This window comes from Aegilops tauschii, chromosome 4 (assembly GCF_002575655.3).
Source record: "Aegilops tauschii subsp. strangulata cultivar AL8/78 chromosome 4, Aet v6.0, whole genome shotgun sequence".
In the NCBI taxonomy this organism is placed as follows: Eukaryota; Viridiplantae; Streptophyta; class Magnoliopsida; order Poales; family Poaceae; genus Aegilops; species Aegilops tauschii.
The window spans coordinates 354,019,948-354,037,201 of record NC_053038.3 but is presented as its reverse complement, the minus strand read 5'-3'; the positions used below and the strand labels follow the sequence as shown (position 1 = coordinate 354,037,201).

The following is a 17,254-nucleotide window of genomic DNA, read 5'->3' as shown; positions in this document are numbered from 1 at the left end:
TGGGCCCGACGCATTGGGAATCACCCCTAGGTCGGTAATGAACTCCTTCATCCAGACTGCTTCCTGTGCTGCCTCTGAGGCTGCCATGTACTCCGCTTCACATGTAGATCCCGCCACGACGCTTTGCTTGCAACTGCACCAGCTTACTGCTCCTCTATTCAAAATATACACGTATCCGGTCTGTGACTTCGAGTCATCCAGATCTGTGTCGAAGCTAGCGTCGACGTAACCCTTTACGACGAGCTCTTCGTCACCTCCATAAACGAGAAACATATCCTTAGTCCTCTTCAGGTACTTCAGGATATTCTTGACCGCTGTCCAGTGTTCCTTGCCAGGATTACTTTGGTACCTTCCTACCAAACTTACGGCAAGGTTTATATCAGGTCTGGTACACAGCATGGCATACATAATAGACCCTATGGCCGAGGCATAGGGGATGACACTCATCTGTTCTATATCTTCTGCCGTGGTCGGGCATTGAGCCGTGCTCAATTGCACACCTTGCAATACAGGCAAGAACCCCTTCTTGGACTGATCCATACTGAACTTCTTCAATATCTTGTCAAGGTATGTACTCTGTGAAAGACCAATGAGGCGTCTTGATCTATCTCTATAGATCTTGATGCCTAATATATAAGCAGCTTCTCCAAAGTCCTTCATTGAAAAACACTTATTCAAATAGGCCTTTATACTTTCCAAGAATTCTATATCATTTCCCATCAATAATATGTTATCCACATATAATATGAGAAATGCTACAGAGCTCCCACTCACTTTCTTGTAAACACAGGCTTCTCCATAAGTCTGTGTAAACCCAAACGCTTTGATCATCTCATCAAAGCGAATGTTCCAACTCCGAGATGCTTGCACCAGCCCATAGATTGAGCGCTGGAGCTTGCACACTTTGTTAGCATTCTTAGGATCGACAAAACCTTCCGGCTGCATCATATACAACTCTTCCTTAAGGAAGCCATTAAGGAATGCCGTTTTGACGTCCATCTGCCATATCTCATAATCATAGTATGCGGCAATTGCTAACATGATTCGGACGGACTTCAGCTTCGCTACGGGTGAGAAAGTCTCATCGTAGTCAACCCCTTGAACTTGTCGATAACCCTTAGCGACAAGTCGAGCTTTGTAGATGGTCACATTACAATCTACGTCCGTCTTCTTCTTAAAGATCCATTTTTTTCTATGGCTCGCCTTTCATCGGGCAAGTCAGTCAAAGTCCATACTTTGTTTTCATACATGGATTCTATCTCGGATTTCATGGCTTCTAGCCATTTGTCGGAATCCGGGCCCGCCATCGCTTCTTCATAGTTCGAAGGTTCACCGTTGTCTAACAACATGATTTCCAGGACAGGGTTGCCGTACCACTCTGGTGCGGAACGTGTCCTTGTGGACCTACGAAGTTCAGTAACTTGATCTGAAGTTTCATGATCATCATCATTAACTTCCTCCCCAGTCGGTGTAGGCACCACAGGAACATTTTCCCGCGCTGCGCTACTTTCCGGTTCGGAAGGGGTGACTATCACCTCATCAAGTTCCACTTTCCTCCCACTCGATTCTTTCGAGAGAAACTCCTTCTCTAGAAAGGACCCGTTCTTGGCAACGAAGATCTTGCCTTCGGATCTGAGGTAGAAGGTATACCCAATAGTTTCCTTAGGGTATCCTATGAAGACGCATTTTTCCGATTTGGGTTCGAGCTTTTCAGGTTGAAGTTTCTTGACATAAGCATCGCATCCCCAAACTTTTAGAAATGACAGCTTAGGTTTCTTCCCAAACCATAATTCATACGGTGTCGTCTCAACGGATTTAGACGGTGCCCTATTTAAAGTGAATGCGGCAGTCTCTAAAGCATAACCCCAAAATGAGAGCAGTAAATCGGTAAGAGACATCATAGATCGCATCATATCCAATAGAGTGCGATTACGACGTTCGGACACACCATTTCTCTGAGGTGTTCCAGGCGGCGTGAGTTGTGAAACTATTCCATATTTCCTTAAGTGTGTACCAAATTCGTGACTTAAATATTCTCCACCACGATCTGATCGTAAGAATTTTATTTTTCTGTCACGTTGATTCTCGACTTCACTCTGAAATTCCTTGAACTTTTCAAAGGTTTCAGACTTGTGTTTTATTAGGTAGACATACCCATATCTACTTAAATCATCAGTGAGAGTGAGAACATAACGATATCCTCCGCGAGCCTCAACACTCATTGGACCACACACATCGGTATGTATGATTTCCAATAAGTTGGTTGCTCGCTCCATTGTTCCGGAGAACGGAGTCTTGGTCATCTTACCCATGAGGCATGGTTCGCACGTGTCAAATGATTCGTAATCAAGAGACTCCAAAAGTCCATTTGCATGGAGCTTCTTCATGCGCTTGACACCAATGTGACCAAGGCGGCAGTGCCACAAGTATGTGGGACTATCGTTATCAACTTTACATCTTTTGGTATTCACACTATGAACATGTGTAACATCACGTTCGAGATTCATCAAAAATAAACCATTGACCAGCGGGGCATGACCATAAAACATATCTCTCAAATAAATAGAACAACCATTATTCTCGGATTTAAATGAGTAGCCATCTCGAATTAAACGAGATCCAGATACAATGTTCATGCTCAAAGCTGGCACTAAATAACAATTATTGAGGTTTAAAACTAATCCCGTAGGGAGATGCAGAGGTAGCGTGCCGACGGCGATCACATCGACCTTGGAACCATTCCCGACGCGCATCGTCACCTCGTCCTTCGCCAGTCTCCGTTTATTCCGTAGTTCCTGTTTTGAGTTACAAATATGAGCAACCGCACTGGTATCAAATACCCAGGAGCTACTACGAGTACTGGTAAGGTACACATCAATTACTAGTATATCACATATACCTTGGGTGTTGCCGGCCTTCTTCTTGTCCGCTAAGTATTTGGGGCAGTTCCGCTTCCAGTGACCACTTCCCTTGCAATAAAAGCACTCAGTCTCGGGCTTGGGTCCATTCTTTGACTTCTTCCCGGTAACTGGCTTACCGGGCGCGGCAACTCCCTTGCCGTCCTTCTTGAAGTTCTTCTTACCCTTGCCCTTCTTGAACTGTGTGGTTTTATTCACCATCAACACTTGATGTTCTTTTCTGATCTCTACCTCAGCTGATTTCAGCATTGAATATACCTCGGGAATGGTCTTTTCCATCCCCTGCATATTGTAGTTCATCACAAAGCTCTTGTAGCTTGGTGGAAGCGACTGGAGGATTCTGTCAATGACCGCGTCATCCGGGAGATTAACTCCGAGCTGAGACAGGCGATTGTGCAACCCAGACATTCTGAGTATGTGCTCACTAACAGAACTGTTCTCCTCCATTTTACAGCTGAAGAACTTGTCGGAGACATCATATCTCTCGACCCGGGCATGAGCTTGAAAAACCAGTTTCAGCTCCTCGAACATCTCATATGCTCCATGTTTCTCAAAACGCTTTTGGAGACCCGGTTCTAAGCTGTAAAGCATGCCGCACTGAACGAGGGAGTAATCATCAGCACGCTGCTACCAAGCGTTCATAACGTCTTGGTTCTCAGGGATTGGTGCTTCACCTAGCGGTGCTTCTAAGACATAATCTTTCTTGGCTGCTATGAGGATGATCCTCAGGTTCCGGACCCAGTCCGTATAGTTGCTGCCATCATCTTTCAGCTTGGTTTTCTCTAGGAACGCGTTGAAATTGAGGACAACGTGGGCCATTTGATCTACAATACATAGTGTAAAGATTTAGACTAAGTTCATGATAATTAAGTTCATATAATCAAATTATTTAATGAACTCCCACTCAGATAGACATCCCTCTAGTCATCTAAGTGAAACATGATCCGAATTCGACTAGGCCGTGTCCGATCATCACGTGAGACGGACTAGTCAAGATCGGTGAACATCTCCATGTTGATCGTATCTTCTATACGACTCATGCTCGACCTTCGGTCCTCCGTGTTCCGAGGCCATGTCTGTACATGCTAGGCTCGTCAAGTGAACCTAAGTGTATTGCGTGTGTTCCGAGGCCATGTCTGTACATGCTAGGCTCGTCAACACCCGTTGTATTCGAACGTTAGAATCTATCACACCCGATCATCACGTGGTGCTTCGAAACAACGAACCTTCGCAACGGTGCACAGTTAGGGTGAACACTTTCTTGAAATTATTATAAGGGATCATCCTACTTGCTACCGTCGTTCTAAGCAAATAAGATGCAAAAACATGATAAACATCACATGCAATCAAATAGTGACATGATATGGCCAATATCATCATGCTCCTTTGATCTCCATCTTCGGGGCACCATGATCATCTTTGTCACCGGCATGACACCATGATCTCCATCATCATGATCTCCATCATTGTGTCTTCATGAAGTCGTCACGCCAACGATTACTTCTACTTCTATGGCTAACGCGTTTAGCAATAAAGTAAAGTAATTTACATGGCGTTTATTTAATGACACGCAAGTCATACAAAATAATAAAGACAACTCCTATGGCTCCTGCCGGTTGTCATACTCATCGACATGCAAGTCGTGATTCCTATTACAAGAATATGATCAATCTCATACATCACATATATCATTCATCATATCTTCTGGCCATATCACATCACATAGCACTTGCTGCAAAAACAAGTTAGACGTCCTCTAATTGTTGTTGCAAGTTTTTTACGTGGTTTGTAGGTTTCTAGCAAGAACGATTTCTTACCTACGTATGACCACAACGTGATTTGCCAATTTCTTTTTACCCTTCATAAGGACCCTTTTCATCGAATCTGTTCCGACTAAAGTAGGAGAGACAGACACCCGCTAGCCACCTTATGCAACTAGTGCATGTCAGTCGGTGGAACCTGTCTCACGTAAGCGTACGTGTAAGGTCGGTCCGGGCCGCTTCATCCTACAATGCCGCCGAAACAAGAAACGACTAGTAGCGGCAAGAAGAATTGGCAAACTCAACGCCCACAACTGCTTTGTGTTCTACTCGTGCATAGTAACTACGCATAGGCCTGGCTCATGATGCCACTGTTGGGAATCGTAGCATAATATTAAAATTTTCCTACGCTCACCAAGATGCATCTATGGAGTCTACTAGCAACGAGGGGAAAGGAGTGCATCTACATACCCTTGTAGATCGCGAGCGGAAGCGTTCCAATGAACGTGGATGACGGAGTCGTACTCGCCGTGATCCAAATCACCGATGACCGAGTGCCGAACGGACGGCACCTCTGCGTTCAACACACGTACGGTGCAGCGACGTCTCCTCCTTCTTGATCCAGCAAGGGGGAAGGAGAGGTTGATGGAGATCCAGCAGCACGACGGCGTGGTGGTGGATGTAGTGGGTCTCGTGCAGGGCTTCGCCGAGCTTCTACGAGAGAGAGAGAGAGGTGTTGCAGGGGAGGAGGGAGGCGCCCAAGGCTGTTGTCTGCTGCCCTCCCTCCCCCCCTTTATATAGGCCCCCTGGGGGGCGCCGGCCCTGGAGATCAGATCCAAGGGGGGGGGGGCGGCCAAGTGGGGGGGAAGGGGTGCCTTGCCCCCCAAGGCAAGGGGGAACTCCCCCCTGGGGTTCCCAACCCTAGGCGCATGGGGGGAGGCCCAAGGGGGGCGCCCCAGCCCACTAGGGGCTGGTTCCCTTCCACTTTCAGCCCACGGGGCCCTCCGGGACAGGTGGCCCCACCCGGTGGACCCCCGGGACCCTTCCGGTGGTCCCGGTACAATACCGATAACCCCTGAAACTTTCCCGGTGGCCGAAACTGGACTTCCTATATATAATTCTTCACCTCCGGACCATCCCGGAACCTCTCGTGATGTCCGGGATCTCATCCGGGACTCCGAACAACTTTCGGGTTTCCGCATACATATATCTCTACAACCCTAGCGTCACCGGACCTTAAGTGTGTAGACCCTACGGGTTCGGGAGACATGCAGACATGACCGAGACGCCTCTCCGGTCAATAACCAACAGCGGGATCTGGATACCCATGTTGGCTCCCACATGTTCCACGATGATCTCATCGGATGAACCACGGTGTCGAGGATTCAATCAATCCCGTATACAATTCCCTTTGTCAATCGGTATGTTACTTGCCCGAGATTCGATCGTCGGTATCCCAATACCTTGTTCAATCTCGTTACCGGCAAGTCTCTTTACTCGTACCGCAATGCATGATCCCGTGACTAACGCCTTAGTCACATTGAGCTCATTATGATGATGCATTACCGAGTGGGCCCAGAGATACCTCTCCGTCATACGGAGTGACAAATCCCAGTCTCGATCCGTGCCAACCCAACAGACACTTTCGGAGATACCCGTAGTGCACCTTTATAGTCACCCAGTTACGTTGTGACGTTTGGCACACCCAAAGCACTCCTACGGTATCCGGGAGTTGCACGATCTCATGGTCTAAGGAAAAGATACTTGACATTGGAAAAGCTCTAGCAAACGAAACTACACGATCTTTTATGCTATGCTTAGGATTGGGTCTTGTCCATCACATCATTCTCCTAATGATGTGATCCCGTTATCAATGACATCCAATGTCCATAGTCAGGAAACCGTGACTATCTATTGATCAACGAGCTAGTCAACTAGAGGCTTACTAGGGACAAGTTGTGGTCTATGTATTCACACATGTATCACGATTTCCGGACAATACAATTATAGCATGAATAATAGACAATTACCATGAACAAAGAAATATAATAATAACCATTTATTATTGCCTCTAGGGCATATTTCCAACACCTTAATCATATTTTTCTTGCACCGAAGACTAGCTCGAAGGTGAAACAAATTTGTGTTTTTGTCTCCTGCCGAAAGCCACTCTACCCTGGCTCTCTGACGCCACATAATCTCCTCCCTGTGATATATCTCAATCAGCTTCTCATTGATTTTTAGTTCGACATGGGAAGGACCCGATCTTGCTGGGTCGTTTTTGAGTTCCTCTAACATCTGTTTGAGTTTTTAATCTCTTTCCTGACACTCCCGAACGTATCCCGGCTCCACCGCTGCAAGTTGGTCGCCAGATCCTGCAGCTTGTGGCGTAGCGCAGCCACAGAAGTGCACGGAGGTCCAGCCCCCCATCCCGAAGTTACTGTGTCAAGGAAGGTATCGTGCGCCTCCCACATGAGCTCGTACCTGAACGGTTTCTGACGCCGCTCGTTAGTTTCTGCATCCCGCTCTAAGAGTAGAGGGGCATGATCTGATGTTACCCCGGTCAAGTGCGTGACCGCAGCCAGTGGAAACCTAGCCAGCCATGACGCGTTTACGAGGGCTCTGTCAAGTCTGCATCTAGTATAGCTCCCTCCTGTTACTTTCTTCTCGAAGGTCCAAAAATTTCCTTTATAGCCAAGGTCAAGCAACATGCAAACATCAAGGACTTCTCTGAAGGCTTGGATCTGGGCGTTGCTACGCTGGCCAACTCCTTGATGTTCATCTGGACGTAACACCTCATTGAAATCCCCCATACAGAGCCAGGGAAGATCGCTCAAAGTACTGATATTTTTCAAAGTTGTCCATGTGTGATGCCTCATATGTGTTTGTGCCTCTCCATAAACGCACGTCATTCTCCACTTTTCTGCATCTTGTTCCTCAACAGACACATCTAAATGATACAGAGAGTAACCAAGAACTTCGACCTTTATTGAGTTATTCCAAAACAAACCTATTCCACCACTCCTACCTTGACTACTAACAGCATAAGAGTTGTCAAAGCCCAAAGTTCCAGCTAAAGCTTCTACCCTGGCACCTTCAATCTGAGTTTCAACAATGCACAAAAGGGTAGGGGTAAATTGCCTCTCGAAATCGCGAAGTTCACGGACTGTTGCAGCTTTACCCGCACCACGACAGTTCCAACAGAAGATGTTCATTGGGCCCGGCGGCGCTCCTCGAAGGAGCCCGCCAACGCTAAGACAACCTTGCCAAGATCGCCCTCCTTTTGCTCTTCTGCTGCTTCGTGTGTTTTGGCCCTCTTCAAGACCTGTTTGCCACTGATCCCATTAGTCCGAGCAGCAAACAGGCAAAAAAAACAAATGCGGGCATACACAGTTTATGAGATGTGAGTGGGCTTCGTAAAATCAAGTAAAAATGAGTGGACTTCATAAAATCAAGTAAAACGTCATTCACATATGATGGAGAATCGAACACAACACCTCCCACATTGAGAAAACCTGTCGTGACCAACTCAGCTAACTCCTTTTTATGAGTAATCCCACCTCGAGAGTTTATATTGAATCGCACCAATTTATATACGTTCGCTAATTGCTTCCTTGGACTCAAAGAACACAAAGAACATAAACTAGCAAGGAAATTGACCCTGAGATTGTGTGGCTGCCATGCTAAAAAAGAGAAATATTTTTAGGTACATTAATTGCCAGCCCTCCCCTTGATTAAAGGGAGGGATCATCGAGCTGGATTTGTGTGTGCTTAAAAGGATTCGGGATTTATGGGCTGCTAATGCATCCATAATTAAACCTTAATAGTTGCACAATTAAGGAAGGATTGTAGCAACCCGACCCTGTCGTCGCGGGGTTGCCTCCGCCGTGGGTTCGCCGACCGGCGACGAGGAGATCGCGCGCCCGGAAGAAGCCACTCGCGAAGTTGCGATGCCATAGCGAGCTAGCGCACGGAACGGAATAAGAATCCGGCCTATAGCAGCCCAGGATATATAAGAAAAAGGAAATTGCTAGAAAGGAAGTAGAATAATTTCCTCTATTATTAGGCAAAAAAGGAAGGAATTTAAAAGTAGAAATAAATTCCGCTAGAAATTAAAAAGCTAGCCTGTGGAGGAGCTCTTGGCAAGCAACCATGTTTCCAAATCTCATGGTAATGTTGTTTTCAATGTCCTGTGAGGTCTATATATGTATTATGCTTTTGGCCATGTTATAATTTGTTAATGAGGTACTCCTTCCATCCGAAAAAACTTGTTCCTCAAATGGATGTATTTAGCACCAAGTTAGTGCTAGATACATTCATTGGATGAATAAGCTTGCGACAAGTTTTTTCGGACGGAGGGAGTACGAATTATTTAGGGCAGGGCAGTGTGAATGTCAAGTTAACAACTTTTGATTTGTAGCCAATGGGATCCGATGTTTTGCATGTTTTTAAGACTTCTAAAAAATCCAAGAAAATATTTGTAAAATGGTGTGTCAAATTGTGATAAGCCGTTGTCCTTGAGCCGATGGACTCTAAACGACCAATAACCAACTAGGTCATAAACACTTTGTAATTTTTTTATGGATTACATCCAATATTATGCGTACTTATTTGATCTAAGGTTATCTTTTAATAACTTTAATATACTTTTTTTTGTCGCAAATGAACCGATGAGCCGGTCGTCCAACCAGTGAGTCGTTCGTTCAGTTTTTTAGACTGTGGTTAGATGGCCACGGAGGAAGAGCATGCCATAATTCGCTGCTGGAAACAGACCCAAGTTCATGTTAGAGATGAAGGAGGACGGTGGCGATAGTGAAGTGTATGTAGTTTGTGTTGACTCAAGTAATTGACGTCCTTCCGGCTTAACTTGATTTGCATTAATAATAATTATTGTGTGTGCTGAGAAGGAAATACGTCGGCTGATTTGTTATGACATGATTGGTGTTGAAGCTCGTGAAGATGTATGTGACGGTTGCAAGGCACAAGGAACTACAAGCCGGTGTAGGGAGACGCTTGTGAAATCGGCATGGTAGAGTGTGATGACCAAGCTCACCACCTTGGGATTGATCACATTTGTTGTAATAGGTGGGCAAGTGACCACCATCATGATGACACAGGAGAAATGGCAATGAAGATGATTCGCTAGGTCTGTTCTTGAGTTTGTTTCTCCCGTTGCAACGCACGGGCATTTGTGCTAGTACATTATAAAAGGGGAGAGATCTTCACCCAGCGTTTGCACTTGCCCTTATCATCTCTATGGCGGGGGTAGTAAAGCTCGAAGACGACGTAGGTGTCGGGGGAGGGGGTGGGGGAGGACGTCGGAGTCGGCGGACTCTAGAAGTCCGTCGAGGCATCGGGCTCTGGCGCTGCTTGCTCCTTGGCGAGGTGCTTCAACACCTCGTGCCCCTCCTTCAACGTCTTCCAACGCCAACAACGGGCATCAGTTTCCTTGCTGGTCAAGGACTAGTACAGGGACGCCACAGACTAGCTGCTCCTCCTCGGAAGAGGGAGGCACGCCAACTGTCGTAGAGGGCCCGCTGGATCGAGCCCGGGCCACTATCTCTGCACGCCGTGCTACCCCGCACCTCGAACTTGGGGAGCCAAGATTCAGAGGAGCACGAGCTCCATGACAGGGATGATAAACACGGGGGAAACACCCCACCATCGGGGTAGTGGGGACGGCCCGGAGCTGCAAAAGCCCCGCTGAATCGTCGGGAGGGCGCAAAGTTGGAGGAACCCTAACAAGGACGATGGAGACAAGGCCGGACTAAACGAGCCACACGACCTGCGGAGGACGAAGTTGTCGTCGTCCTCTGCGGCAAGCGTGTCCCAGTCGATTGGGTCCTCCTCCGCCCTGGAGCCGGACATGACGGTGTGGGACCACAGGGACAAGACCAAAGAGGAGAGGTGCGAGCGGATTGGGAGGAGGGGAGTGAAGAGAGTGAGGGCTAGGGTTTCCGGCTAGGGTTTGAGGAGGTGGTGTGGTCCGTGGTGGGCCAAATGATGCTCTTCTTCATATACTACGCATACGAATGACATCACACATTACCATTAATAGAAACCCACAAGTGCTTGTGGTTAATCCCTCTCAATCCCCTTCAAGCCCCTCAAAAATCGAACCGAACAAGCCACAAAGAACACACTCAAATGCGTCATCATCCTCCATCCATCCATTCTTGTTCTAAAACCTTCCCAAACCAGGCCGGCCTCAAATCCGCCCCATATTTGGCTTTGGATTGGGGGGCTACCGTTGGAGGTGTGCTTTTTGTCGAGACAATGTTCGAGCTGTCCGTCCATGACATATGGGAAGGGTTCGAGAGGCTCCCTTGGAGATGCCCTTATAGTACTCTAGGGAAGGGCTCTAGCCTAGCCCAGTTCATCGGACTTTGGGAGATCATTTCGGAGGTGCAACTTGACGCTCAGACTGAGGACAGCCCCATCTGGGCGTGGAATGTGTCCGGAGTCTACTCTGCATCTTCAGCTTATAAGATGCTTTGTGAGGGAGGAGTTCGTTTCTACTCTTTCGGAGCCATCTGGAAATGTTGGGCACCTCTTGCGTGTAAGATCTTCATGTGGCTGGCAGTGCAATATCGATTATGGACGGCGGATAGAAGGACTAACATTGGTTGCAAGACCAAACGTCAAAATGCTGCCTATGTGACCAGGAGGAAGACACAGTCGACCATATTTTTGCAGCAGTGTGTGTTCTCGCGGCAAGTGTGGTCTAGTTGCATTGCTAGGATGGGACTGAGGATGGAGCTTTGCCCAGCAAATGATTCTAGGTTGGTGCAATGGTGGTCAGGAGCCAGAAAGCGAATACACAAGCAAACTCGGAAAAGATTCGACACGTTCGTAATGCTTATCTCCTGGACACTATGGAAACAGAGGAACGCGAGGGTGTTCGGATCGGGCCAGATCAAGAACGAGTGGGATACGGTGGACATGATCTTCGACGAATTGAGGACTTGGGCCACGGCAGGAGCGTTTGGAGGACAACATGTATCCAAGTAGTAGAGTAGCGTGAGGAATGGAGTGGAGGCTTGGTTAGGGTCAGATGTGACTCTTAACCAGCGCTATTGTAACCTCTTGTACATATTTTCTCTCTTCTATAAAGCTAAGGTACGCTTTTGGCGTACCCTCGAAAAAAAGTACTCTATTCACTAAAATTTTCAGTTAAAACACAAGTGCGGTATATGCAAAACGAGATCAGCAAAGAAACCAGCAGATGCATTACAGCGTCTCGCATGCAAGAAGCTGAGAGAAACACATTGAAAGAATAATTTTGTGCTCCCTGGCAATATGATATGGGTAAAATTACAGTGGCAGGAACTCCACACGCACAGGCCAACCGCCTGGTCTGCGCTTGTATACGGTTACAATCGTCTGCATCGTCTCCAGTCTTGCAGCTCATTACACACGGTGTCCAACACTCGAAGCTGTGGCTACCTTCCGTGAAAGTAGATCACCCTGGCATCACAGGCTACGAGCTATATATTTTGCTTCTAAAGAGATCCTCGCATGCTCAACAAGCTTTGGCGGCTAATCCGCCAAGCACCAATGGCACGGGTCACACGAGGATCTCAACAAGATCTAGGCCCCATCAATCAACTCAACAATCTTCCAAAAAATTGCAGCATCTTGAATGGAATATTGTCGCCTTTGCTCCTGTTTCTTCTATTACACTATGTGCTAACACTATTTTAGAAGTATCCGCCATATATTTCTGATGTACACCACTAGGGACCATATGGCAAGTCCAGCAGATGCATAGAGCAACGCAACACCAGGGGGGACTAGAGCACCTTGTACATGTAGACTGCACAACAAAAGCGCCAAAAACAAACCCCAGTCAGCATGCAAAATGATTAAAACAATGACGAGGCTTTAAGCTCGTTCAAAGAAAATGCAAGTACCTCGGGTCTCTGCTGGCAAGGAGCAGAGTCAATGCTGTCATCTGTGTCGCTGTCTTCCACTTCCCTAAATTGTTTACTGCCACAGCCTGTTGCTTGTAGGAAGTACAAATTCAGTATTTGAATGTCTAATTAAGGCAATGTAAGACAATAGAAGACAGAAGGAACCTCAAGAACTTGGGTATTCTGAGACGCAGCCCACTCTCTAACAGCTGACATTGTGATCTGCAGAAACAGATACGCCAGAACATTAGCTCGTGACAAGCATAGCACACTATCATAACTCATAGCAGAAGATAACTTTCGAAATGGCAAATGGATATATATGTCTGGGCCCAAGAGAAAAGTGAAGTAAAGTTGCTCCAAGACACCACTCACATGGAATTGGAAAATGGAAACTTGAATGTCAAATCTGTTACTTTTATCAAACTTTTTTGGGTAGCACACTTGAAGAAATTGTTCATAGCTTCTAAATATCTTGAAGCATAAAGCTTTTTTTTCATTTCATACATGCTCTGGTTTTGATTCAAACAAGCCATATGGTAGAGGTAGAGCGACTCAATCTAACTGAAAGGGCAAAGTGCTTCCATCCCACATATATGTGTGTGTTTCTACTGAACCAGGAAACAAACTAAAAGTTGCCCATGGCACCCCACATATTCACATAGAATCGAAGGTTGTACAAATCTGGTAATTTCCTCTCGACTTTTAGGCGGACCAGACCTGTGGTAGGGCGAAAAGTGCAAACCGCAACGGTCTATGAACCATGCACATAGTGTATAAGTAGGTACATGGTCACAACCTAGATTTACGGGCCATATTTTGCCCAGCGGCATCCGAAAACATCTGGGCAGGCCCTGCTTTTGGGGTAAATTGATTATTCTGAGCTTCTCAACACTTTGCCAAGGTTGTCGGAATCACGATTCTGTTGTATGATTCTACTACTTTACAATCCAAACTAACCCCTCCGATTCTACGATTTTGGTTCACAGAATCTACATTTCTACAGTTCTAACTATTCTACGATTTGCGACCCTAATGTCAGAGCTCCGATCCGATTCAGAATCATGATTCTGACTACCTTGCTTGATGCATCAAAAGGGTGCATGCTCCAGTTCTGTTTCAAATAAGCCTCATGGTGGAGCCACTCAATCAAGCTGAAGCAATGTGCACTCGATCCATGCCTCCATAAAAAACAGTACAGAGGTTGGCAAAAGAGCCCCTTCATTTCATCTACTGAAGCACATACTGCGTATATTCAACCAGAAAGAGACGAATAGCAAGGGTATAATTGGAAGTTGCTAACTTATCATGTTGGTTTGACAGGCTTATTTAGAGATAAGATCAGATAGCCATGACAAATACATGAACATCCTATTACCACAGGAAGGCAAGATCTCACACTTACAACAGAACAAACATATACATATTTATATCAGCATAAGGTCAAAATTAAAGAAATCAAACTACCATCTTAATGTTTCCATAATTATAGATAGATTAACTAGAAAGTGGTTTTCCTTGCATTTTTGGAAAATGATGATGTAGATTTGGCTGGGTAACTACCTCTCTCCCAATGATGGCAATGGAAGGAACTGTCAGAAGCCATGGTCCATTCGTGAGCAGTGAAGTTTCCAAAGGTTTGGTGCACAGCAACACTAGTGTCGCAGCTACCATAAGCTGCAGTAGAGAATAGCAGCGACGAAGTTAGTTCTCGAGAGTAGGTCACACTTTGGAAACTGACAGTCTACAGACAGATAAGCGCGTATACAACATTGTGAAGAAGGATCAGAGCAGCAAAAAGAGAAAGAAACCTTGTCGGCCACAGGATCAAGAAATGCACCAAAAGGTGTTCCCAAATGCATCTGCATAATATATTATGTCAGGAAACAATAACACGAGGAAAAATGATTATAGAGTAACCCAGTATAGCATATTATATTCAGCAAATATTTGTGACACACCTTTCTCGCAATATAACCATCTAGCCAATCAGTGATTGCTGCAGCAAGGAAGATGCCAGTTGTGGCAGTTGCTGCCCAAGGACCTTCCATGTAGAAAGCTGGTAACAGTAGAGATAACAAGCTATTAATTAATTACAGAAAAAGGGATATTTCCATAGTCAAACTAAGATTATTATGTCAAACATAACAAACACAAAAAAAGTGCCAAATGCATATCAGATATCAACCAACAGCGAACTGCATGGAAAGTAAGCTGTTGGTTCCTGTGACAAAAATGCTATTTGGCCACCAGTATAAACAGGCACTATTTCAAAATTTCAATAGATGACACATGAGCAGTCCATTTAACCGTTGACATGAATAATTGACAGCAAAAGTATGTTATTGGTCAGTTCAATGAAGCCATGGGCAATAAAGTAATAAATTTTAGGCTTTCAGCTGAAGTAAAGAAACTCAAAAGCTTTACACCTTTTAGCTACAGAACACTCAGCTAAACTGCTGGCATACAATTTACCCTAATAATGGCTAAAGAATGCAACACTGGCAGATCATAACCCAGTTATGGTGATAGGACACGTCAAATTGCAGCCTGTTCCAGTTTCCGCATGATGAAGACAATATTTAGTATATCTTTCAGTTTCATTTTAAATAGGATAGTTATGTTCTTCCCTGTGATTCTAGAAAATATGATGGAACTTTTGAAACAGCCATAATCTTCATAAAAGATGAAGTTCACAAGAAGTACTCTTCACCTGTGGAGAGGAAGCAAACACATCGACGGTTGCTAAAAGAAACCCGGGAATACAATATGACTTTGTGAAGATTTGGACAACAGAGATTAAGCAGACTATGCACAACAGTGTGTGGTGCGTGACATAGAAATTGCATCTCTCAAGTCTAGTACTCCCTCCGTAAACTAATATAAGAGCATTTAGATCACTACTTAGTGATCTAAACACTCTTATATTTCTTTACAGAGGGAGTAACTGTGATAGTCTGTAAGTCCAACTAGCTTGGATCAAACAAAAGCATAGAGGATAAAAGAGACAGTTTAGGCTTTACATAGGTAGCCCTGTATGTATGTCAACTACTGACACCAGGCATGACCCCAGTTTAAAACTATGGAAATATGGATAGTGGAAACGTTGCAGTATCAGAAACTTCACAGCGAGGCTTAGGAAGAGTTGTGTATTGATCATTTGCTCTTGCCATCTGCGTCAGTGGTAGTTGACTAGTTGCCCATGCTGCAGTGATTATATGATTTCAAGTTTCCTCTGGTGCTGACTTATTTTCCTTGAGAGTTAGGCAGCCTAAGAAAGCTGTTTGTGCAAGATACCGGAACGTGGCGACACAGGAAAAGCAAACCACTTTGCACACACTTCTTCTACGATTGCTCGCGGGAAATAATGAAATCCAACTAACTAGTCAGTGCTTTCAACAGCTACCTTTAGCCTAGTACTGTGCGTGATCGAGTGATCAGTAAAGGAAATCTCACACTTGCATCGATCTTGTGCAACATGTGCCCAACTGTAAAGTATGAACCAAGTTAGAAAAAAGCAAAGCAAAGCTCAGTTGGCGCTTACTGCTTATGAGGAACGGGACGGCGGCGACGCGGCCAATGGTGAGCACGGTGGGCAGCGTGAGCAGCCTGGGCGGGACGGGCTGCGGCAGCGGCAGCGGCGCCCCTTCCTTGGACACACCGTTGGCCGGCGGCAGGCGCCTCCTGGCCCCCGTCCCGTCAGATCCCATCCCCTCGGCAGGGCCGGAATGCGGCGAGGAGCAGAGCCCCCTCGCGGGCGACGGCCACCGGAACCAGCGGCAGGCGGCGCTGGCGGGCGCGGGCGGGAGGCGGGCGACGGGCGGGCGGGGGAGCGCGGGGATCTGGGCCGCGCGGGGGGAGAAGAGGGGCTTTGCGGCGGCGGCTTTGAGGAGGTGGGTGGCGATGGAAGAGGGCATGGGTTGGGGTCGGAAGCGGATTGGTCTGATTGGGGTCGGAGGAGGCAGGGAGGGGAAAGGTGGGGATGCGAGGCGTGCGCGAGACGGACGGAGACGGACGTAGGTAGAGAAAGAGGCTGGGAGGGAGAGGTCGGGGGAGGTGCACGAGTGCACGCACGTAGGGAGTACGCACTCCCGCCCTGCCCCGCCTGCCGACGTCGTGAGAGAGGGCTAAATCTGGGAACCCGCAGAGTTGGGGACGAGTAGGATTTTTGGTTGTTGGTGAGGTGGCTGGACGCTAGCGTGGGGCCCGGGATGGGGGCCGCCGGGGATCTAGATCTGGACGCTGGACTGGAGTGCGGAGTCTGGACTCTGGCTCTTGTCTCTTTTTTTTTCTCCTTTTGTGATCTCTGGTCTTGTCTTGTGGGCCATGATGGCAGTCGGACAGGGCGCTGATCTTGTCACCATCACGCCAAGGTGATTTGGATCCAATAATTGCAAAGTCACACGGAGTCCTCATCAAATTTACCCAATTCTCCATCATCGTACAGTACTGAGACTAGTATGAGATTTCATATCTTCACGCTGCTACACTCCCCTGATAAAAAATAAAAATGTTATACCTCTGACTTTCCGTGGAGCGTTTTCCGCACAAGGCCCTGCCTGTCATGACATGAGCAATCATTCGCTCCATATCTATTCACATGAATCTCTTTCGTCATCCGCCACCCTCACTCCCATCCTCACCACCGGTCCCGGTCCACCGC

General features: G+C 46.6%; 1 protein-coding gene across 1 annotated transcript; it reads right to left on the bottom strand.

Moving 5' to 3' along the window:
* Nucleotides 1-11,946: 11,946 nt before the first annotated feature.
* On the bottom strand, nt 11,947-16,688 carry LOC109780228 (cardiolipin synthase (CMP-forming)). Its single transcript, XM_020338812.4, has 7 exons — nt 16,136-16,688; nt 14,553-14,650; nt 14,403-14,453; nt 14,155-14,268; nt 12,757-12,813; nt 12,592-12,677; nt 11,947-12,494 (listed from the first exon to the last, which is right to left on the bottom strand). Exons 1-7 carry the CDS (start codon nt 16,506-16,508, stop codon nt 12,374-12,376), a joined length of 900 nt encoding a protein of 299 aa, XP_020194401.1. The 5' UTR covers nt 16,509-16,688; the 3' UTR covers nt 11,947-12,373.
* Nucleotides 16,689-17,254: the final 566 nt, after the last annotated feature.

What these genes read in the sequence shown, in the direction of transcription:
- LOC109780228 (XM_020338812.4), bottom strand. Translation starts at nt 16,508, where the DNA reads ATGCCCTCTTCCATCGCCACCCACCTCCTCAAAGCCGCCGCCGCAAAG. An exon ending in ATGGTTATATTGCGAGAAAG is followed by an intron (nt 14,454 to 14,552) that starts GTGTGTCACAAA and finishes TATATTATGCAG; the next exon opens with ATGCATTTGGGAACACCTTT. An exon ending in AGAATACCCAAGTTCTTGAG is followed by an intron (nt 12,678 to 12,756) that starts GTTCCTTCTGTC and finishes TACAAGCAACAG; the next exon opens with GCTGTGGCAGTAAACAATTT.